The 24868-nt window shown below is 38.0% G+C and overlaps 1 protein-coding gene across 2 annotated transcripts in view; it reads right to left on the bottom strand.

Annotated features, from left to right (window-relative positions):
• The window catches only part of dgkg (diacylglycerol kinase, gamma), a 103371-nt gene that overhangs the window by 62732 nt on the left and 15771 nt on the right, over positions 1-24868 (bottom strand). The window contains exons 2-13 of one of the 2 annotated variants that reach the window (XM_079881129.1): positions 23088-23433; positions 14967-15043; positions 12706-12726; positions 12138-12291; positions 5374-5634; positions 5013-5159; positions 3066-3115; positions 2615-2689; positions 2401-2520; positions 2193-2310; positions 1450-1538; positions 632-748 (exon numbers count right to left, since the gene is read on the bottom strand). In XM_079881129.1, coding sequence (XP_079737255.1) covers positions 632-748; positions 1450-1538; positions 2193-2310; positions 2401-2520; positions 2615-2689; positions 3066-3115; positions 5013-5159; positions 5374-5634; positions 12138-12291; positions 12706-12726; positions 14967-15043; positions 23088-23148 — 1290 coding nt within the window. In that variant the 5' untranslated portion in view covers positions 23149-23433. The remainder of the gene's footprint in view (positions 1-631; positions 749-1449; positions 1539-2192; positions 2311-2400; positions 2521-2614; positions 2690-3065; positions 3116-5012; positions 5160-5373; positions 5635-12137; positions 12292-12705; positions 12727-14966; positions 15044-23087; positions 23434-24868) is intronic. The other variant, XM_079881130.1, reaches the window with a different exon arrangement.

Raw genomic sequence — 24868 nt, forward strand, 5'->3', positions numbered from 1 at the left:
AACAATACAAAATACAAATATAGATGAGGAGTGGTGGAGAAAGACACATCAACAGACTGGAATGACACTAATTTAAACAAGTAAGAAGACATTAAATGTTAGGAGCAAAGGGGACAGCAGGATATGTACTTGATATTAAATTAGTTACAGTTTTAGAGTCGAAACTGACAGGAAAGCTACTCGATAGAGATAGTGTAGGAGTATATAATGTGATAATAAAAATCATTATGGAGAGAAAAAGCCTTTAGATGAGTGTTAAGTGCTGACACTTATCTTTATTACAAAGGCTATTTTTAAAACAAATCAGCCACGGCCACCAAATACTGTGAAAACTTAGTGAAGAACACCACCAAGTGGTGTGAATAAGTATTACATAAAAAATGGCTTTTATAAAATAGACAAAACCACAAATTATTTTGAATTGTATTCAGTCTTTTTTCTGTGTTTGATCAAGGTCTCTTGCAGCAGAAAAATAAATTGCAGATTCATATATGAAAAACTATAAATAATTATATTGATGGATTCTAATTATGTGACAGTCTTGAATGAATGAATGAAGTATGGTTGCAAGAAGTGTTACTAACACATAAGAGTTTCTCTTGTTGGTCACAGTATGTCTGTTTATACTCACAGTGATTTGACACCAAACACAGTGAAGGCCTGTTAGACCTTGATAGCACTTGATACTGCGGTGACATTTGTCACATTTTGTTGGGGAGTTGCCCTCAATCCAAACATGCTGCATAGCCTAGAGATACATTGAAAAGAGACATAAAAGAGAAAGTCATTATCTGTGAAATATTCAAACAGCACATCTAAACATCACTGAAAGTATTATCTTGAACTGTTCAATGCAATTTTATTGCCTTTTACACTAAAATTAAACTCCACATCACTTAACACATCACATAACACATTCTGTGAAATCATAATATAATGACAACATTTTGAGCGTATATCTTCCATCTCTGTGGTAGTTACTGAATGGGGAGCTTAAGTTCTAAAGAGGTGTCAGAGACTATTAAAACAGCGTTGCATGATCTCACTTTTCCCCCTCTAATTCTCAGTACTAAAAAAAGCCGTTACACACAGGATGTTCTCATAACCTTCCTGACATGTCTACAGAACATTACTTTGAGATTTAACCAAGAGTTAAGGGTCTGGGAAGTTGCCTTGGGTGAAACTGAACTGGACTGTGGTCAGTGGATAAAATAATCATAACACAAATCTTCTATAATAGAACACTGTGTTTGTTAAACTATGAGCTCTGTACTTAATAGATCAATCTTGGACTCACAGTTAAAAAAAAAAACTTTTTTTTTAAATTTACCTATGATTTTATTATTTCTGGCCCTATTCTTCAAAAGAATCAGTTTAAATCTTCAATCATCAGTTTAAACAGTGGTGAAGTGTTCATTTGTAAGCGTATGTTGCTGTTTATGCACTCACATTGGTGTGTCTGCGGGACTTGGCGTAGGTGCTAATGCAAGGAGCAATGTCTTTGGACACACAGCGCTCATGGACTGTGTACTTGCATACTGCCAAACAAAAGACAGGACTGTGAGGGATGGAGAGTGAGAGACTGAAGGGAAACATTTCAAATGAAAAACTGCACACCTTCAGGTTAGACACATCAAATTTCAATGAATACAGATAGACAGAACAAAAAGATAGAAATAGAGAGACAGCTGGATAGACAGACAGACAGACAGACAGACAGATAGATAGATAGATAGATAGATAGATAGATAGATAGATAGATAGATAGATAGATAGATAGATAGATAGATAGATAGACGGACAGATGGGCAGATAGACAGACAGATAGATAGATAGATGGGCAGATAGACAGACAGACAGATAGACAGACAGACAGATAGACAGACAAATAGATAGACAGACAGACAGACAGGCAGACAGACAGATAGATAGACAGACAGACAGACAGAGAGATAGGCAGACAGATGGGCAGATAGACAGACAGATAGATAGACAGACAGACAGACAGACAGACAGATAGGCAGACAGACAGACAGACAGACAGACAGAGAGATAGGCAGACAGATGGGCAGATAGACAAACAGATAGATATAGACAGACAGACAGACAGACAGACAGACAGATAGATAGACAGACAGACAGACAGACAGACAGACAGATAGGCAGACAGAATGATGGACAGACATACTCACTTGAGCAGCAAAGGCCCTGTTTTCGTACTCCTAACAACATTGTGTGGCAGTAATTACAGTATGCTGGCTTGTTGAAATGCTTTAGTCTCCATACGTGCTGCCCATCTTCCTGTACATTCTGAACGTATGTGAAAGAAATACAGGAATTGAGGAATACATTTTTATGTGTTGTTTACTTTTTACAACTCACAATTACTTTTTTCCTCACCGTCTCCATTCCCAGCAGTACCAGAAGTGGTATGGTGGTCATTCCTCCTCTGATCCACTCCTCTAGTGTGACCGTTCCATCCCGGTCATAGTCAATCTCCTCCATCATCTCCTTTAGAATCTACAATTTTAGACATTAAAAAAGGGACAATGAGATGTGGATTTCACTGTGCATGATGGGACGGCCTGGTGGTAAAGTTTAAATTGATTCATACCGGCCGTAGTTCTGTAGAGTCCCATTCCAGGTACTCGGCTACATGGACCATCTGATTTATTATACGGTCAAGCTCCTAAATTGACAGATAAAATTGCTTTACACATCACAGACAATAAAGCATAAAGTTTCAAATTCACTTTTCACGCATCCTGTTATTTACAGCTTCCTCTAAATATCAGTTAAAAGTTTCAAACAAAAAGATCAATAATATACGAGCCACTCTCTGAATCACCAAGGCCTGATAGTGCAAAGATGAATGAAACAGAATCAATGAGAGGATAATAATAATATTACATAATCCAAAATAAATGACTATCAACCCAACACAATGACATCACACACGGAAACTACGAACTGTATTAATCCCACAATATAATGTGTACTGCATTATTAACTCTTTGTCAACAACATCTAACCATTACACATTTTAACAGAGATTTAGGACTTACCGAACTGTCCAGTAAGCCATTGCCATCTGTGTCGTACAGCCTGAACATGACTTTAGGGTGAGAAATGAGAAAGATAATAGACTGAATCTTTTTGTAGTGTGAAAAACATTTGTCAAGTACAGACCCCATGCTAGCACCTGAAGCCCAGGTTATCTATGGACAGACTGAGGCAGCTAGTGAGGATTAGCTTTGGGCAGAAATAACTTCCTATGCTAAAGAAAGCTTGTCTACACTTGGCAAACAAGGACAGGAGCGGAGATAAGCCTTTACGGAATGAAAGCGAGAGCGAGGAATTCTAGAAGTCTCCTCCTGTCACTCTCACTTTGTTAAAGGAGAACTCCGGTCAATTTTAACATTGAGCTCATTTTTTTGTAAATTTGGAGTGCTGTCAGTACAGAGAACAACGACAAAAATCGGTGTTGCCTACACCGTGTTATCCTCTTTTTAAAATTTGCACCCTGTTGACTTAAATGGGGCAATAGTTAAACCTGCTTTTAGCCTCTTAACATCCTTGATGTGTCATTACAAGTGCACAGCCATGTGAGTGATTCCTTTAGAGTGAACGCGGGTGAATCTGACTGCAGTAGATGTGAAAGATATGAATAAAAATGATGTTATTTCAGCCAGCGCACATACCTGTATTTACATCCTGTTTTTGGTTGAAGTCCACAGTAATCGATTGTCGAGTTCGGGCGCATGATCGTACGTACTAAACCTATGCGCGTGAACTCGACAATCGACTACTGTGGACTTCAACCAAAAACAGGATGTAAATACAGGTATGTGCGCTGGCTGAATAAACATCATTTTTATTCATATCTTTCACATCTACTGCAGTCAGATTCACCGTGTTCACTCTAAAGGAATCACTCACATGACCTGTGCACTTGTAATGACACATCAAGGATGTTAAGAGGCTAAAAGCAGGTTTAACTATTGCCCCATTTAAGTCAACAGGGTGCAAATTTTAAAAAGAGGATAACACGGTGTAGGCAACACCGATTTTTGTCGTTGTTCTCTGTATTGACAGCACTCCAAATTTACAAAAAAATGAGCTCAATGTTAAAATTGACCGGAGTTCTCCTTTAAGGTCAGAAGTCTGCATTAAAATGCAGAACTGACAAAGGCGTGGTTGGGTGTATCTACACGTAAAAGTAACTTGTAGCTACTATAGAAAGAAATTAATTATTTTATTCACCAAGGATACTTTAACTTGATCAAAACTGACAGTAAAGGCATTTATAATGTCACAAATATTTCTATATCAAATAAATGCTAATCTTTTGAAATGTCTATTTATTAAAGAATCTTGAATACGTTTCCACAAAAAAAATACTGTTTTCAGCATTGATAATAATAAGAAACATTTCTTGAGCAGCAAATTAGCATATTAGAATAATTTCTGAAGGATCATGTGAAACTGAAGACTGGAGTAATTTGCTATCACAGATTATAAAAGCATCTTGCTATGATTTTAACAAAACAGTTCAAACTTATTTGATGGTTTTACTTGACTGATGTGTGGTAAGCATGATAAATTATGCTGACACAAAGGCTACAGACACTGAAATGAAATTAACTTTGCTTTAACATTTCAAAGATCCATTTACCTTGCATATGCTGCATTTAAATATGTATTGTGAGAAAAGAAATGAAATTCGTGACAGCTGCCAAGAATAAGGTTACTTTTTCACGTTTGTGACTAATAGTATGATTTCTGTGGTTTGGCACGATTGGTTTAGGGAAAGTAATTTGCTAAATTACTTAAATTATTCTTTGGATATTTTGTCTTAATGTAAAAAATGAGATTAAAGGAATAAACGAGTTGAAGTGATAAGCATTTGAAACTGTATTTTAATGTCTTAAAATTAATCCTAAAAATTTCCCAAACACAGCTAAGATAAAAAAAAAAAAAAAGATATGTTTATAATTTCCACTCCAACTTACACTCAAGCTTGTCCTCTGGCGTCCCCCTCTCCAGCAGAGACAAGTAGCACACAATGTCTTTAAGGAAGACCACTTGGGGCGATGGAGAGCCATTTTGTGGAGAAGGACTCCTCCGGAGAGATGTACGATTCTCAGATTGATTACGCTCTGGAAGGATGCCAATTATATGTCTATTAGTAATGACACCTGTTATCACACCAAAATATGTGTGAACTTTCATCTTGTTTTACAAGTAGTGCAAGTTTTGACGAATTTCTGTCAACAAAACATGATTCTGATCAGGCAATATTGCTTCATAAGCAATTCCCTGTGTAAAATGTGTGGCAAAGATCAAGGTTGTTCACTTGTACACGACTCTGACCTGGGGAAAGGCGCGGGGAGTTTGTGGTCTTGGAGAGAGCCAAAGCATTGCTGCTGCTGCTACTGCTGCCCGCTGGGGGTCTGGGCTGCATGCTGGGTGACCGGTGGGGGCCTCTGGGTGTGTGGCCCCCTGCGCCTGATCGCTGTGAGGAGGAGCGGGACGAGCAGATCGACGTGGTGGCCCCTGAGCCTGGAGTCATCCCTACAGAGTTCTCTGGTGTATGTCGGCTCAAAGCACTCAAAATACTCTTTCCATTCATACCTACAAGAAAAAAAAGTGATACAGGAAAAAAAAGAGAGGAGAATGAAGGTTATAATCTGAAATGAGAAAGGAAGCAACAGAGCGTAATACAAAAGAAAAGGATAATGACATAGCGTCTCATTCAATGAATGTGCGTACACACATATTTATGTGTAAAACCTGTGCATGAACACAACAGAAATCTTGACTCATCAAGAAGTTAGCATTTTTTTATTTATTAAAACTTTTGACATTGACAGGGTTTAAGCATATTTGGCGCATCTGAGCTAATACAAATTGCCCAGGTGGCTATTCATTTGAATTCTCTACAAAATACACATCAACATACAGCATAACCAAATACATTATCCATTATTACACATACACACTGAAGGGGGTGGATTGGAATCCACTGCTGTTTCAATGTATATGTAATGAGTGATTATAATCAAGGTATTAATCAATATTTTTCCTTCTAAATATCACATGAGTTGAATGACTTCTCTAAGTTTCTGAGATTTTACTTTGTTATAGAAGTTACCAGTGTGATCACTGCAATGATCGTTTCATGTATTCTCAAATGTCTGTATTTGATATGAATGCAGTAACAGTGCTTGCTCATTTAGCCCTGCTTCCAGAAATGAAATATGGAAAGATGTTTTGTTTGAGAACGATCTTCAACATGTGTCAATACATACATCTGTTTTTAGATATAGACCATACAACTATGGTCACAAGGGTCAATGAAGTCTATAGTTTAAGGGACCATCTCTTTGTTAAAACCTTACTTTCCAGTTAGACTAAAGTGTAGCTCTCCTTGAGAGAAAGAGCGCATTATCTTGATGTTTTGAGACGACTCTTCTATTTATAGTTAGAGCCTGGCCAAACACAACCTTGGATAAGCTGTGTGTCAGTGTGTGTGTGTTAGTCTTTTTGGTTGCAGGTTAAGGAACCACTGGCATTATTGGAGATTGACTGAGTTGTTGTTCTGGACATGTTGGCACCCAGCAACCCAAATCTGAGAACTGGAAGGTCACAACTTCAGGGTTCGAGTGTCAGCTGCATAATCGATGGAGATATGCTTCAGTCTATCTGTAAATGTGTGGAAAATTACTATGTTTATCTATTTCTTAGCGAATCAGAAACTGCAACCTGAAGCAAGGACGTAGCTTAGACCTTGGTTTAGGGTATAACTGCTGTGATCTTTGTAACTGTAAACGGGGTGGCCTACAAACTCCTGTGTGAGTCTTGAAGCTGACTTCTGCTGATGAAACTTTTCTTCAGTTTATTATAATACTGACTCCGGGTCTTCTTTCAAACATCTGGTCCTTGGGTCCTAAACTGTTACCCCATAACAGTAATGGTGGAGGATGCGTGGGCAATTATTCTCAGTGACACCCCTGGCAAATCAGCAAACAAGGTAGAACGATTTTATTATTTGGTTAGGGCTGTCTGAATGGAAGAGATTGGGAAAGGAGAGCGGGAGGATTAATTATACTAAAGTATATGAAGTCGCTGATGGCGTCGTTAGAGGCAGCAGGCAGTGCTATGCACGAGTAAGTGCTAATTAATTATACTGAGAGTATAAGAAGTCGTTGATAGCGTCGTTACGATTGACAGCAGCAGACAGTGCAAGCGAAGCGTGCTCTGTGGGGGCCCCACTGGGCATTGCACCACCCCAGTAGAGTACGTCCCTGGATTGTACGTCCATTGGCACTGCAAACCTGATCAATCTCTTCCATCAGATAGGGGATCCCCGAATTTAGTGAATCAGGCAATTAGGGAATAAGCTATTAGTTAGGAAAACAAAAATGCTAACAAAAATAGGGTTGTTTGCCAGGGATGCATCAGGAACGATCCTGAGAGAAAAATAAAAAAAGTTGTGACCCAAATTGGCAATAAAATGCAGAAGCCAAGCTGTGTTGTTCAAAGATCGCTGCCTCCATTTCTGCAATAACTTCAGGTGAGTTTGAACCGTTTGATTTGAGTTTGATTAAGATATGGCAGACAAATGAAGTAACTTGATCAGTAACCTGAACAGTCCTGAAACAAATAGTGAGACAGAAGAGAGCAAACGCTGCAAGCAGCTGTGCTCTGAAGCTCTCAATTCAAAGAGATTTGCAGAAATTAAGAAAATGTTTAGTCAGGGTTTTGATTAAGATTGGAAAGATAAACAACAACTTGACTGGCTACAAACAAACAAAGAAACTGAAAAATTAAACGTTTTAGTCTCGTATTGCTTACAATGATTACAAAAAGCAAGTAAAGGAAATTATGGGTCGGGACCATTTCCTTGGACAAAAGATAAACAGAAACTCTGTGAAGACCCCTTAGAATATTTTGAACATTTTCGTGCAGCTTATGAAAATTAATGTTCTGCCAATGATAATGATGAAGATTATGATTCGGCTACTGTGATTGAATCCACCACTGGTGGACTGTAAAAGAATACAGAGAACTGCTTATCAGTGGCTCTGTTTACATTCCTGATTGGGACACACTGCTTCAATGGTGTGCTGTAAGTTGGAGCCGTTTGCAAGCTCACAATGACCAAAATGTAGGCAAGGTGTGTGCTGCTGTAGTTGAGGCTGACACACAGCCACCAGATAACAGAGAGTGTTTTACTGTAAATGGCACTCAGAAGGTGAGAAAATGTGAAAGTGACAGAAATTTCTGGTGTTAATGTGGGTTTGAAAGTAGATCAGTGTTTAATATGACGATAATAACGTTTACGTCTGAGAAAGAACAAGAGATAAAAACCAGGCCAAAAGATTGAAGTCTTTTGAAGGAAAGATCTATAATAATTTGTATAAGTGAACTGATAAATACAGGTTGACGTAAAATGAATGACTCCAAACTCACACGAAAATGTGAGTTGCAAAAATATATAAAAATTATGTTTATTTGAAAATGCATGTCATTTCTGGCAAAAATGCCTTAAGCTGGGCTAGAGTTAAAATATGGTAAATAAAGTCTGATGTTAGAAGTTTATGAGAGTGCAGTGTACCAATCCTGAATGCCTCAGAGTCTCTCTCATTCAAAGTCAGCTAAAAGCTGTTATCTGAGCCTGTGTCATAAGTGATAATAAGCTATTTATAGTAAGGCACAGTGTTTCAGTTGAAAGACATGATGTTAAAAGAAATCATGCTACAGGCAGTTCAGATTTGACACATTTAGAGGGCAATTTGTATCATCTACTGTAAAATAAATACTGGTTTATTTTGGGACCAGTAACTTATTTGTCTAGTCTTAATCTACACCATGATGATGCGGGGCTAATCTCCAGTTACAGATGTAACAGTACATTGAATGGACGGTTGTGATAACTAAATTCACTGAGTATAATCTCAGCACTGAGATTTTGCTGATTTGGAGATGTTTAATGGATTTTAGTGATTAAATACTGCTATTATTAACCTGTCTCCCTGTGTTAACACTATAAGGCAACCTGATGGCTCTGGTGACTCTTGAATGCGCCTTCCCTAAGCTCCAGAAAACAACTGATTATGTTGAAGAAAACTGTCAAAGATTCTGTTATGGGAAAGAGCGGTTACCAGTGTGCACGAGGTGATTTCCGAGGAGATCCTCTTTGGCCAGACAGAGGGCAACCTAAGGCAGGGTGTCACCGCCGCCACTGGGCATCTCCTGATGGGAGGTGTTTTATGTGAGATGGGTATGAGAGTGGAGTGGATGACCGTGAGGCCAGCAGCATCATTATATCATTAAAGGGCACCTATTATGCAAAATTCACTTTTACATGGTGTTTGAACATAAATGTGTGTTGGCAGTGTGTGTACACAACCACCCTATAATGATAAAAATCCACCAAGTGCTTTTTTAAAAATCCCCATGAATCACAAGCACTGTCTCAGAACAAGCCGTTCTCAGATTCGGGGCAATGTGACGCCACTTTGCACAGGCCCCTCCTACGACTGTTGATTGACACTGCAGTTTGAGCATAGACCCGCCCTGAGTGAGCTGGACACAGTCCACCATTGCTTCGACGCCGGAGCAGCTGTAGACAAGAAATGTCTCCTAAGCGATTGAGGTGTTTTGTTGTTGGATGTAAGAATGAACATAGCAGCCTTCATTTACTCCCGTTGTTACTCGAGGATGGATCTGTACCAACTGTTCGTGATCCAGTCTCTGGAGCGACAGGCCTAACGTTACTGACCACGGCAGAAATGAAAGTGAGAGTGCGCACTTTATGACAGCTCATCGAGTCATTTTTCCAGTTTATTAAACATCCACTGAAAAGGTATGTATATATTTGTTTACTGTTGGTTAGTTGTAACGAGTGTTTTGTGTACTTCGCTGTGTATGTTGGTAAGTTACACGGCGTTAAATTACCTCATGTCTCAAATCACATAACATTAAAATAATCATGAACGTAAACAACGTACAGATCTCTTACTTGTACTACCTGACTGCTGCAGATTCATTTCAGCATTGATAGTGTTGACAAAAAAACGCAAAAATCCGAATCTGAGAACGTGAACAGCTCCAGTTAAACGTCACGGGTTGCCTTCTCTAAATTACAGTTACGACATGGCGTGCACACAGCATAAGCTTGTTGTTTTGATTCAGGAGGAACTGTAAAGGGCGGCTGCTGTTTGTGGTGCTCGGTGACTGTCTGTCTACAACTCTACATAGCCTTAAGGAACGCGCTGATGACGTGTGATGTCTGTGTGAGCAGGGTGCGCGGAGGTATGGAAATACATATGTTGACAGGCAGGTAGGACATTGTATCATTGCATTCGAACCGAAATATTGTTTATATTTCAGAAATATTTTTTAAAATATTTTTTACCACTTCTATAATTGATTGCTATCAGGATGTGAAGAGAGTTTCAACCAGTATAACAAAATGTGTTTATAAAAAAAAAAACTACCCTACCTTTAACATTTGTTGACCGAGTTGCATGAAGGGCAAAGGGACCAACGGAAATCACTGATTGTACTGTCTTTGCCAGTCCAGAAAAATCATGGCACTAGATGGCACTCTTGGCTGTCAAACTTTTCATACAGTCAACTGATATTTGCCTTAATCATCTCCGGCCAATAGTGATAGTAGAGGTATTCAGACGCAAGGACACCAGCATTATAGTTTCCATTATAGTGGACTTTTACAACAGAAGTCAAATCTGTTCATTTGTCTAGTCTTCACAGAGAGCAGGTCTCCCGCCAAGAGCAGGATTCCGACATAACACGGAAGCAATTGCTCACCAGATGTGTGTGGAATCTTCAGGTGTCTACCAGTTCATTATTTTAGTCATGCAGGTTGGGTGTTTGTTATATGCAGGATAACACACAAACTGGTTATGCACAGTCCAATCTAATTCAAATAAAAAGGTAAAATGGGATTCAAAAGTACTTTTTTATGTCATATACACTGCAGTACAAAAGTTTGGGTTCAGTACAATTTATTTCTTCTTTTTTTTTTAAAGAAATTAAGTTTTATTCAACAAAGATGCATTAATTTGATCAAAAGAGACAGTTATAATGTTAATTCAAACCATTTCTATTTAAAATAAATGCTGTTCTTTTGAACATCCTAAAAAAAGGTATCACAGTGTGGCCAGCAGGACGAGGCTGAGGGCCGTGAGAGAACGGCGCGAGGCCGGTGGGGTGATTGATAATGAGCGACACCTGTGCAACGCATCTCTCACGGAGGAGCGGAAGCATAAAATGAGGAGCGACGACGAGAGAGGCCAGGCCTGGATTTATGTTGTTTTGTTATATGTGACAGCAGTCGTCCGTGAGGGGCTGCTGTCTTTACTTTAATTTTGTATTTGTTTATTTTACGTTTATTAAAGGCTTTGAATGTTCGCCGGTTCCCACCTCCCTCTTCCCACAACATTTCACCTTGCTACACACAGTTTCCACAAATATATTAAGCAGCACAACTGTTTTCAACATTGATAATAATAAGAAACGTTACTTGAGCAGCAATATCAGCATATTAGAATGATTTTATATTTCAAAATATAACTGTTTTTACAGTATTTTTGACCAAAGAATTACAGCCTTAGTAAGCATAAGAAAATTTGTCAAAAATATATATAAAAAATCATACCAACCCCAAACTTTTATACAGTAGTGTATATCTTTTCATTAGAAATTAAATGATCAGTATAACAATTTCAATGACCAGAAGAAATATCTTGAATTTCTTCTTTGTCCTCTTTTGCTTTAATGACAGCATTGCTTGAGCAGACATAAACTCCAAAAGTTTAATTAGTGACCTATAAATAGTGCAAAATTGTAAACATTCCTTATTTTGTCCTAAGGTTTATTATGACAAAAATGATTTGCTTATTTCCAGGTTTCCAATGTGGACCCAATTGTACATGTACTGTATCAGTGGGTAATAGTGATACAGTTGCTCATTCACAGCTCCTAAAATAACCTCAGGGAAACATACACTTTATTTTTCAGAACCTATTAAAATTAATATGAATATGAAATCCAGACTTCTACAGCGTGTAATTGATAGAATAAAGACATTATAATAGACTATTTACCCAGCATGCCTGCTCCAGATCGAGAGGTGTCAGGGGAGCTGCCTCCGCCATTCTTGCTCTTGAAGGAAGTGAAGAGGTGTTTGCACAGTTCCTCAGGGATGTCATTCTCCAGGTAGGTCGTCATGAATAGCTGGAAACCCTCGTAGTCGATGGGCTACGGGAGACAAGTGGAGAGTTGATGAGAAATAAGAAGATGGGAAACCTGTGAGATGAAATAAAGCCATGAATATTCAGCTTCCTGCTCCTTTTTTTTCAGCAGACAGAATGTTCCTGTCTCTGGGCATGAATGACACGCTCAAGCATTTCTTTATGAGACACGGCAACAAAAATACAGAGGGAGCTCACTGACACACATTTTTTGCAGCTCATAGAAACAAAATCATCTGAGGTTACAAAAACACCATGAAGACACATGGCTAACACTGAAAAGCACTGGGCACGACCTTTGACCTTCAGTAGACATTATGACCCAAGCTTGACGTTCTTGTTAGACAGGGATGGGCTGGGACATGCAGTCTGTAGACACATCGAACCACAGAACATGCAAACCCAGAAAGTAACATCTTACTTGGTTGAGAACATCTTGCTTCTGTGTGGCAGTAAGAGATATATGGAGAGGGTAGAGGGAGAGAGGGGTTATATACACTGCAGAGGTTGTTCGTGCAGAGGGAAGCGATCAGAGAATGGTGTTACCCGTCATATCCTCTGGTGCTCTGATGCTGAATGAATTCACATTATTCCATCTTTAATGCTGTATGGCATTAGTCCACCCGCATCATACTTAATGCTGTTCTGCAGGTTTATTTGCATAATCCTGACTTACTTCTTTAAGGTGGTAATTTGATCATAGTAACAAAATGGGGGGAAAAGTATGCAATAAAAAACTAAAAAGGGGAAATCTTTATCACTCTTAATGAAAACTAAATCCAAACATTTTTGTTAACTGAAATAAAAGCTAGCATAGCTGGGAAAAAATAAAATACACTAACCTTAAAATGTTTGGGGTTGATAAGAATTTTTTAAATGTTTTAAAGAGTTTCAATGCTCACCAAAGCTACATTTATTTGATCAAGAATAGAGTAAAAAGTAATAGTGTGAAACATTATTATAATTTAAAATAGCTGTTTTCTATGTGAATATATTTTATTCCTGTGATGGCAAAGTTGAATTTTCAGCATCATTACTCCATTTCTTATTATCATCAATGTTAAAAACATTTGTGCAGCTTAATATATATTTCAGGATTCTGAAAGAAGAACATTAATATCAATTTTAGCTATATGGTATATTATAAAACTCTTTAAATCTCACTGACGTTAAACATTAAATGGACAACAGATAGCAATAACACCAGGTTGTGCTAGGAAAATAAAACAGAATTGATTAAACCGAAACTAGAAAACTCTGAAAAACAAAAACTAACAATGATAGAGCAAAAACTAACATTGAAACAAAACAAAAGTTGAATTAAACTAAAATATAGCCTAAATAACTAAACAAATAAATAAAAAACTAAAACTAAAAGCCCTGTAAGAGATTTGATATGATACTGGAATTTATTTACATGTTTGTGTGATTTAGCACATAATTCACTAAGGTAAATATGCAAATCGGGTACTGGCACAAATGCACCACCAAATCTGTGCTGAAGATCATTTTCATGGGACTGCGAGTGCATTCACCATTAATCATACCAATGAAGGAATGAACAAACCTAAATTCATTAGATTCTGCCTGTTGCTGAAATTAAACTTTGTAAAAGGCAAAAAGCCAGTAAAGCAAAAACAGATAGAACAGGAGAGAATGAACTAGAGGTGGAAGAGAGGAACTTGCATGCAAAGGGGGGCTACGCTTGAGGGGCTGCAAACGTTGGGCAGATGCATGCCAAAAACAGGAAGGTGAAATTACCAGAACACAAATGTGTCTTTGTCTCAGTAATAGCAAATGTGTTTGTCTGTTTTGTAGGGGAAAAGCAGCGTAACCAGCCGTGGCTGTAAGAGGAACTTCCTGTCTGACTTTCAAACGTGCAAAACAGAGAGGCTGACTCCGCTAACAAATAATGCAGGAAACAATGAACCGTTTATTTAACCTTTCATCGGCGCCCATTTTTACAGACACTCGTCATTTGACAAAGGTTACAGAGTCACCCTAATTAAACTTCATTATAGAAAGGCACTCAAAAGAGCTGTGATTCGTTGAGGCTACGATGAAGGATATTTACTGCCCAGCCGTAGTCAGACAGTCAATCACGGCTGTATCATGAGTGAAATACAGCGCTCTGTCATCGTAAGCAGGCAGCACTGAAGGCATGTCACCTCCATTTTGTGATACTTTCAGGCTTTATGATCCATAGGTGGTCACAACTGAATTAATGAACAATGCGCCGGATGCAATTTCACATCACAGCCAACCTGGCGTCAGCTTCAGACCCATTAACTGCCACCGGTGCTGATTCTCTATTGATTCCGCCAAGACTCTGGGTCAAAACCTGTGGCGCCAAACCCTGAGCATCCTCTTATTTACGTCAGTGCGGAGGAGAGGAGAGAAATATAATGGTGACACTCCATAAAGCAAATTATAGATGCGGCTGCCCGCTGGCTTTGTTGTCACGGCAACGTGATGCATGGGCTTTATGATGTCAGCGAGGACCTTCTCTAATAGGAGGTGATATCTGGCCACTTGGTTTCGGGGAGCGGATGACTAAGCATTTCCTTTAATGACTTGAGCCCTGAGTCAGGTTGTATTGGTGTTCTGTCAAGTCACAGCCAGAGGCTCCGTTGCCTCTAAACAGATCATTTAATCAGGAGAGACCCATGGCCCCTAACATACCTGTTCAGGGTTGTACTTGGAGAGGACACCATTTCCATGAAACTCTTCAAGGACATCTTTAAGCTTCTTGGAGGAATCTGTGCAAGAGAAAAATTAAAAGGAAAAAATATTAGTTGCATATAGAGTACATCTGTACGTACTGTTTAAGTGTAGATACCACATATTAGTATGGAAATATTTAGATGCACACTACTGTTTAAAAGTTTTGGGACAATTTATTTTTATTTTTTTTAGCTTTTATTCAGCAAGGATTCATTAAAATTATTAAAAGTGACAGTAAGTACATTTATAATGGTTTAAAAAAGATTTTTATTTCTAATACATGCTGTTCATTTGAACTTTCTATTCATCGATGAATCCCGAAATGTTTCACTGTTTCCACCAAAATATTAAGCAGCACAAAAAAATTCAACATTGATAATAATAAGAAATGTTTCTTAAGCAGCAAATCAGCATATTAGAATGATTTCTGAAGGATCATGTGAAACTGAAGACTGGAGTAATGATGCTGAAAATTCAGCTTTGCACCACAGGAATAAATTATTTTTAAAAATATATTCAAATAGAATACTTTTTTTTTAAATTAGAATAATATTTTATATTACTACTGTTATACTGTGTTTTTGATCTAAGAAATGCAGCCTTGGTGAGCATAAGAGACATAAAAAAATTAATAAACCTAACAAATCCCAAACTTTTGAATGGTAGTGATTCTATATTATATATGTATAAAAAAATGGGTATGTAAAGAAGAGGACAAGTCTTTGACCTAACCAAATGCAACTTGGTAACTCTTAAGACAGTTTAAAAACGATTGACTGCACTTGCTGGAGGCAGAAACAAGCTGGATTTGTCTTGAATGCTAGACATTAGATGCTAACAAATTAAATGTCACTTAAAGCTGCAGTCCTCAGTTTTTCCTCTTTGTCGCCATCTCTGTTCGAAATCTGCAATTGCAGATATTCGCGGAATTATCAACTTTACGTGCGTTGTGCCTCGGCATGGCACAGCGCGGATGAATCCAATGTTTTCACAGATCCTACTTTTTGGAAATATGAACAACATAAGAATTTTCACCGGAAAATGTTGTCTAAACAAGTAAGTAACATCCACTTTTGTTCTGACCAACTAAGGGAAAAAAAGCATTGCAGTAAATCGCGCCGATTAAATCTAACGATCGCTTATCATATCACGTCAAACCGTGCAAATTATACTTTGTTCTCAAATTGTTAATGTTAACAACATCAGCATTACGTGACTACATTTAATGCCCTTCCGATATTTGTCCTTGTTTTCGCATGGGCCCAGTTGCAGTGTCTTTATTTCTGTAGCCACTCCGAAGTCCGAAGTCTTTTGCGTTTTACAACGGGTGAATCTCCAGTTGTCACTGGTGATTGTCGCTTGAACCTTTCTGGATCCGTCATCAAATTGCTAAGTTTAATTATATCAAGTGCTGTGAGAAAAAGCCTATAAATCTCCACCTCCAACATCCTCACACTCATAGCCTACTAGCCGAGACTCCTTCTTTATGAGTACAGATATGACGTAATGACGCAAAGACATGCTCGAATTTCCCGCGGAAATCCACCAGTACCACTGGAATTAAAAACTTTATTACAAGCTTACCGTTTTGAATCGAGCTAAGGCAAGCAGATAGTTTTGAACACTGGCTGGTTATGTACTTGCTCAAAAAATTATTTTGGATCATTTTTAACCCAAAAAAGCTACGGACTGCAGTTTTAAAAGCTGACACTTTGTGTGCGGTCTTCCACTCAAAAAAGATCCATTAGTCCATTTATCTATGAATATTCACTTTGATGAACTTTATTAGAACTATATCATTAGCATCATCAGTGAAACAAATCAACAAAGCATGCTTTCCTGGCAAGCTGTAACTCTGTTACTGTCTGCTAAATGATTTAGCTCCCAACATAGGCTGTTGTCCTATAGTACATCCTTTACATGAGGTCCTTTCATTAGGAAATTCTCTTGCAATTTAGCAGCATTACAAGCAGAAAAAAATCATGCAACCTTGTGTGTTTCATCAAAACATCCAAATTCATATTTCATTAGTCACAACTCAAAGCTATATCCAAACCCAACAGAAATGTACTTGAAACTTAAACTACATCCATAACATTTTGAAGAAGGGCCTTACATTCTTGCATCTGGTATCTAATATTGGGAACATTAGATGTATGCTAAAATAGGCTTAAGCAGAGAAAATAGCTGAGCAGAAAATGTCACCAAAGCGTATTAGCATTAGGACAGGAGAAATGAGCCTGTAATAAAATAAAAATAAATTAAAACTATATAGAATATGAAAAAAAACCTAATAAAAAAAAGAAAAAACTATTAATAAAATTATTAATACTAACTGAAAATATAAAAATGAACAATAATTCAGATTAAAACATATTATAATAGTATGGAAAAAACAATAAACCACCATTAGGGGAAGGAAAAGCCAACATTTGATGTGACTTACAGCGACAGTTCACCTAAAAAAGATTTTATTTCTCAAACATACGACAACTTGAAATACAGACTAATATTTTTTTTGGAGGTTGACTATATAAATCGTTACTGTACAAAAAAGAGTTTAAAGATTTCTACTTCCATGTTCCATGGAATAAATAACATACCGGTTTGGAGCAACATGATGGTGAGTACATAATGACATTACTATCATTTTGGGTGAACTATCTGTTTAAATGGATAAAAATAAATTCCAATATTCAAATCATAAGCAGTAGTTTGAGGTGAGTCAGTATATAGAGACTCGGTGGTTATGGGGAAAACAGTTGGGGGCAGCAGGGAATGTGACAGACCCTCATGACTGAAAACAAAACTGCACCCACTACTTAATCTGAGCAAAATGAGTCTTCCCTCAAGATGTGCAACTCAGAACAAAGCAGTCTGGTGATTTCTGTGGTCGGAAAGATTGACATCACACTTTTATTATCAATCAGAGGTTTACGAGCTGTTATAGTTTCAGATCATAATTCAGAACATGAAGTGTGATGTCAGAGGTCAAACACACAGGGCTCATAAATCTCTGATCTTTGGACTGAGACAAATGGACTCTGACACTGTTAAACGTACAAGACTCATCACTGACTTAAAGACTGACACCAAACTCCAAACAGCTTGGGGCTTCTGTGGGCAGCGAACACATCCTCTTACTAACAGATCTGTGTGTCTGGGTGTTTTAATAGTGGGGGATCTTATTGCTGTGACTGGAGTTTCAATTAGCAGCTCATTTTGCAGAGATGACAAATGTATTCCACTGATTATTAACACCACTGAATCAAAACAATAAAAGCCTTAGCACCTAGCTGAGCCAACACATTGCTCAGTGGCAAGAACATACACACTCTCTCCTCTTGAGGACAGCCTGCGTTGTATGACAGAACCAGTAAACAGAGTTTCATAATTAATTCACTCATAATTAGGAATGAAACAGTAACTGGTTTGACGATAAACCATGAAATCCCTGAGCAGCAGATGAGATAACTGCAGCGCATGTTTATAATAAACAGTGATATCACTAATATAGTTATTGTTATAGTTATAGTTCTTGGTGTAAATAGGTGTTAATGCCTAATAAATTAGTGTTTATAAGTGCAGCATTGCTTTTTGTACAGCGGTTATCGGCGAAATGGCTCTATTTCTGCTGTTCAGTAAGCACCAACAACTGGCAGAGAATGAATTTACGGTTACACTTTATTTTTAGGTGTTATTGTTACAGTGTAATTATATATTTAAGTACCAGGCAATATTAATTAACAACATGTACTTACTATAGGTTTAGGGTAGGATTAGGGTTTGGTTGAGGGTTAAGCCTGGTTCACACGGCAGGATAATTAGGCCGATTTTAGCCCCGATTCACCCCTTCCGACAATCTTAAAGTCCCCATGAAATCAAAATTGACCCTATTTACTTTGTTAGCGCATATTACTAGTCTTGTGGTGAACAATTAATCCGTGCAAGAAAATATTTAAAAAAACATTTTTTTACCATGGTAATCTTTAATCAAAATCTGAAAATGCCCCTCCCCTCTGCATTGGAGGACCTTCTCTGATGACGTAGGTTTGAGGAATTGGTTTGGGCAACGCTTAACCACTCCCCTCAAACCGTTAGTCTGCTATGAGCGAGAGATGGAGAGGAGGAGCGCTAGAGTAAAACCCTGCCCTCTGTTCAATATTCCTTTTCACTGGGAAATACGTCATAACACTGGAGAAAAGTCGTTTGCAACTTCCGGTTCACGGGGACTTTAAAGGAGAACTCCGGTCAATTTTAACATTGAGCTCATTTTTTTGTACATTTGGAGTGCTGTCAATACAGAGAACAACGACAAAAATCGGTGTTGCCTACACCGAGTTATTCTATTTTTAAAATTTGCACCCTGTTGACTTCAATAGGGCAAGTAGTAAGCCTGCTTTTTAGCCTCTTAACATCCTTTAAGTGTCATTACAAGTGCACAGAAAATGTGAGTGATTCCTTCCGAGTGAACACGGGTGGATCTGACTGCAGTAGATGTTAGAGATATTAATAAAAACGAAGTTAATTCAGCCAGCGCTCATACCTTTGTTTACATTCTGTTTTCGGTGGAAGGCCATAGTAATCGATTGTCGAGTTCACGCGCATAGGTTTAGTTACCAATGATCACGCGCGTGAACTCGACAATCGATTACTATGGCGTTCCACCGAAAACAGGATGTAAACAAAGGTATGAGCGCTGGCTGAATTAACTTCGTTTTTATTAATATCTCTAACATCTACTGCAGTCAGATCCACCCGTGTTCACTCGGAAGGAATCACTCACATTTTCTGTGCACTTGTAATGACACTTAAAGGATGTTAAGAGGCTAAAAAGCAGGCTTACTACTTGCCCTATTGAAGTCAACAGGGTGCAAATTTTAAAAATAGAATAACTCGGTGTAGGCAACACCGTTTTTTGTCGTAGTTCTCTGTATTGACAGCACTCCAAATGTACAAAAAAATGAGCTCAATGTTAAAATTGACCGGAGTTCTCCTTTAAGGATGCTCCGATTATCGTAAAATAATCTGATCAGATATTCCTGCCGTGTGTGGTGTGTTAAGACTGCTCTCGTCTGCTCGGAAGGACGTCGGGACCACTCCGATCTCAAATCGGGGATATCCAACATGTTGGATTTTTTTGGCCCGATTTCTCCTCGTGTGTGGTGTCCCCCGGGGACAAAGGAGCACGCAGCCTGTGGACTGTGGCGTGTAGCCAATCAGAAAGCGAGGTGACGAGGCGGCGAGGAAGCACCGGGAAACAAAATCAAAACAGCCGGCGGCATTAACTCTGAAGTCACGTTTGATCTCGAGGGATTTTGCGAGATTTCCCGTCTGACCTGGGAATGCTCGGGAGTCAAATCGGTTCGTGTGTGATGTGTTGATTTTGCCGCACCACACACTGTACGACCAAAACTGTTAGACCCGTGATTTTTTATCGCCGTGTGTGGGGTCTCTCAGGTTTGGAAAATCGGCCGACAATTTTAAAATTGTCCCGTGTGAACCAGGCTTTAGTTGCATGTAAATTTAAACATTTTGTGCATGTTACTTTTTAAGTCACCCAAGCAAAAAAATTTGTTTAGCCATTCAAAATCTGGCTGTCGTTCTTAGTGTTATTATTTTAATGTTCATGCAAACAAAAATTGCATAGGACTGTTCATTTTATCTGTTTGTTGGTTTTCGATATATAACTGATTTCAGTGTGTAAGTACTTTTTGAACATTTCCATCATATTTTAACAATAAAGTGATAATACTGATAACCGTGATAATTTAGGTCACTGTAATCGTGATATGAAATTTTCATACCATTACATCTTTACCTTACAGTAATGCTAAAATCAGGCCTGGCAATTCATCTGTGAGATGTAAAGTGTAAAGATTAATGCTTCATCTCACACCAACTGAATTCTTAATGGAAATGTGTCCAGTATCCCAAAATATACTCCACATAATGCATGTGCTATTTTTAAAGACATTATACCTTAAAAGTGGTATGATGGCAGAGTCCAGGCTGAGAGCACTTCTGACTGATTATTCAGTCTCCACTGTTCCTCAAGGGGTTTTAATCAAATCTGTTACCAGGCCCCAAACAAAAGAAATGTGAATTTCCTGACTTTATGAGTATTTTACATTTATTACCAGCTTCCAACAAGCCAATTAACCTCACAAAGCATAGATCGATGCTCCTTTTGAAAATGTCATGGTAATTCTACAGGTAAGCTCTTAAAATGGCACAAAGGTCTCTTTGAAATTCACATTACCCAGGCCGTGCAGATAATCACACAACAACAGTGGCTTTAGAGGTTTAGTATGTAAAGTTTGCTGTCTTATGAATATTATTTCATAAACATTGTCTAAATTATTTTTTCAAAACATTAAAACTGAATCAAAAAATAGAATTAAAAAGTTTTTGTTTTATTTACTAGAAAACAAAAAACATTTCAGCTGAGGTAATAGTCGACTGTGGTGTACATAATTCTTTTTAAAAATGTAACTGAGGAAGGCTCTAATGGTCAAGAAATAAACTTGTGATATTCAAACCTTCTTGGAGATATGGGAGCGTCTGATGGACCTACAATAAACTCTTAAAATCTCCTGTATTATAACTTAATAAAGTGCCCCTAGACCACGCAGAAAAAGATTAATGTTATTTTGCCATTCTTCCTGTACATTTTTATTTTTATTTTTTGTGTATTATATTAGTAAAATATCTATTAGTTTTTATATTTTGTATTTTAATAAACATAAAAACATTACAATAAATAATAAAATAATTACTGAGCTTGAATAAAGTCCATAAAAACGCCTAAATATGTACAGTATTCAGAATTGAGAGTTGTAATACAACAACTATAATATACAGTACACCTGTGTGTGTTTTATATTTTTAAAAAGAAGAATAAATGTTCATGCTTTTGGAAAATAATAAAGACCGTCAGAATGTGTAAGAATATGACATACTGTATCAGACCGCCTTTTAAAGAGAAGACTTTCTGAAATACACTTTCGCACTGATCTCTATGCTGCCAGCATCAAACCAACAACACTGTTTCTGGCAGCAGTGCAGCTAATGGTGTTGACTCCTGCTACCCATAATCCATTGTCCTACTATGTACACCAGCGTGGCTGTTCCATCCTCAATCTTGAATGGTGAACTGCTAATCACAATTAGCCAACTTTCCAGCAAAATTTATATATACTTGTATAACAAAATATGTTTGCATTCTTGCATTCACACTCTAATGTTGTTCTTGGCATTTGAGATCTAGCCTGAAGTCAACCACCTGTTTTGATATCTGCCAATTACACAATATGCTAAATAAACTTTGTAAAGAAAACATTCAAAATATCATCAACGCTAATGCAAGTAAAGCTTCCTCTTAGGTTGAATGGAGTAGTTAGCGAGAATGACAAACGGGCCGGTCCTTATTGACCAGATGAAGCATAGTCCTCCTCATTACACATGCTTATGTGCTGGCACAGCCAGTCCAATGATAAAAGATGAGTCAGACTTACCGAAAGCCCTTATAATAATAGAAACATGCTGAATTAATATCTGATCCTGCTTTAGCATCCAATTTCACTTTTTTCCTACATCAAATCAATATAACCACTCAATACTCCCTCAATACTGTCATATCACAGATCCCTTGCAAAATAAAAAGAATTGTGAACTGATAAGCAAGACCATCACTTTAAAATTTCATAGGCTTGTTTAGCTTATAAAGTGGTCTGCATCAATAACTGCATTAAACGTTGTTAATCAATACCGACGCAGAGAGCACTGGCAGCACATTGATGTGTTACGTCAATACAGCCTACATTCCCAGCATTGCTTCCTAAAAGTCAAGTGGGTCAGCCTCAGAATGTGTAAGCATCTTCCAAAATAATATATTGAGCAAAGCATCAGCTTAAACAATGGAGCTAAGTGGTACAGTTATCGAAAAGCATGGCCAAGAACCAACTAAATGGACCGATAAAATATCCCATCCATTCTTATCCACCTAGCAGCCCCAAAATCAATTCCAATCAACCCGCCAGAGGTCAGAGGAGAGGCTTCTTGTGCTCAGATACTCACACTCACTGTACTGCTGCAGCTGGGAGAATTCGGCTGGGCTAAGACACACCCAGTCTCCCATCTCGCTGATCAGAGCGCTCGCGGCGAGCTGGAGGAACCAAGCTGATTGTCCTCAGGTGAGGTTTGAGAAAGAGATGGTATGATCTGGCAAGTTCATATTGCTTTCCTATACGAGCAGATGGTGAATTGGCGTCCCTGATGAGGATTGGCGAAACAAGGGAGGGCGCAAGGACAAGGGCAGTGTGAAGGTGAGGTGCGTGCCGTGCCACCGGTCGGAGCAGCTCTGCTGTGGTGAGATGACTGGTGCACACGGATGAGCAACTGATGACCTGTCAACTGGAGTTATCTATAGAGTAAGACAGAGAGAAAAACAGATTTAGTAACGTCTCTAAGCTGACTTAAGGTTATCGACTCATGTCAAGCATTATTTATTATACATGTATTACAAGGTCTCTGATTCTAGCAAACAGCCCAATGACAACAGAGCCTGTGTGCCTGTAATATCTCAATTGTTTCTCCAAGAGAGTAAATGGAGAGAACATGAAGACTTTTGCTTAAGTCCTGCTTCTCCAGAAATCTCACATGTGTCTACTCTAGAGCGGTCTTCATCCACTTCGTCATTTTCATTCTGGCCAATAATACCATATATTTAATATCATATCACATGTAAATATATTAATGTAGCCTATATGGTTTTCACAATGCTGACATTTTTTTCAATATTTTATTTAATTCAACATAGAATTTATTACACAAACTTTTAGGCTATTTCAGAAGCTGCATCTGAATTGGTATTTAGATATATTTATAGACCAAAACAGTTTGATTACCAACATTCTTCAGTTCAAAATAAAAGAAAGTCATACAGGTTTGAATCGACACAAGGGTGTGTAAATGTAAAATAAAAGCATGTAAAATAAATGCACACCTCAGATCACTTCCTCCTCACTCTTAACCTCAACCTGGCTCAGGACACAAAACGCACTCCTCCACGGGTCACCTTTTGGCGTTTTTCCTTACGCTCACCCTCACCCTCCTGCCTATCCTCTTTGGTCTCATCCACACTTCCTCAGCTCTCATCACTAGATACTAACAGTGCAACTGACAATTTTTCCTCCACTCTAACCGGTATTTTCCTTACAAATGTTCAACAAAGGCATCATTTATGTCGTTTGGAATGCTGTGGGCTTATATTTTAAAAATAAGAAACTCAATGACATAAGGTTGCTTTCAATTTCAAATGCTGATGTGCGCTTTGTAAAGAGCACTCGCACATGTGGCTGGGTGTGTCTCTGTGTAAGTGGTTAAATGTAGGCCTACCTGCATCTCAAAATGCTTTTTAGGCTACTATTTTTATGTTTTGAAGCTATATTAGTTTATATATATATATATATATACACAATGACCTACTTAGTTCAGGTGCAAGGCGGGTGTGTTAAATGCGTTCAATTATTTTAACGCATTTAACACACCCGCCTTGCAGACCCTTATATACAGACCCTTTCCAAAAAATTAGAATATCATGGAAAAGTTTATTTATTTCCATAATTCCATTCAAAACGTTCAACTTCCATAGATTATAGATTCAGGGCCCACAACTTAAACGATTTCAAGTATTTAGTTGTTTATTTGTACATAATTTGGGCTTCCAGCTCATAAAACCCACGAAAACAGGATTTAAAAAAATTAGAATATTACATGAAATCACACAGTAATTACACAGTGATACCATGGTCATTGAACCAGGTTTTGGTTCTTTTGGCAGTGTGGGCAGGTGCAAA

This window comes from Squalius cephalus (assembly GCF_949319135.1).
Source record: "Squalius cephalus genome assembly, chromosome: 9".
Taxonomy (NCBI): Eukaryota; Metazoa; Chordata; class Actinopteri; order Cypriniformes; family Leuciscidae; genus Squalius; species Squalius cephalus.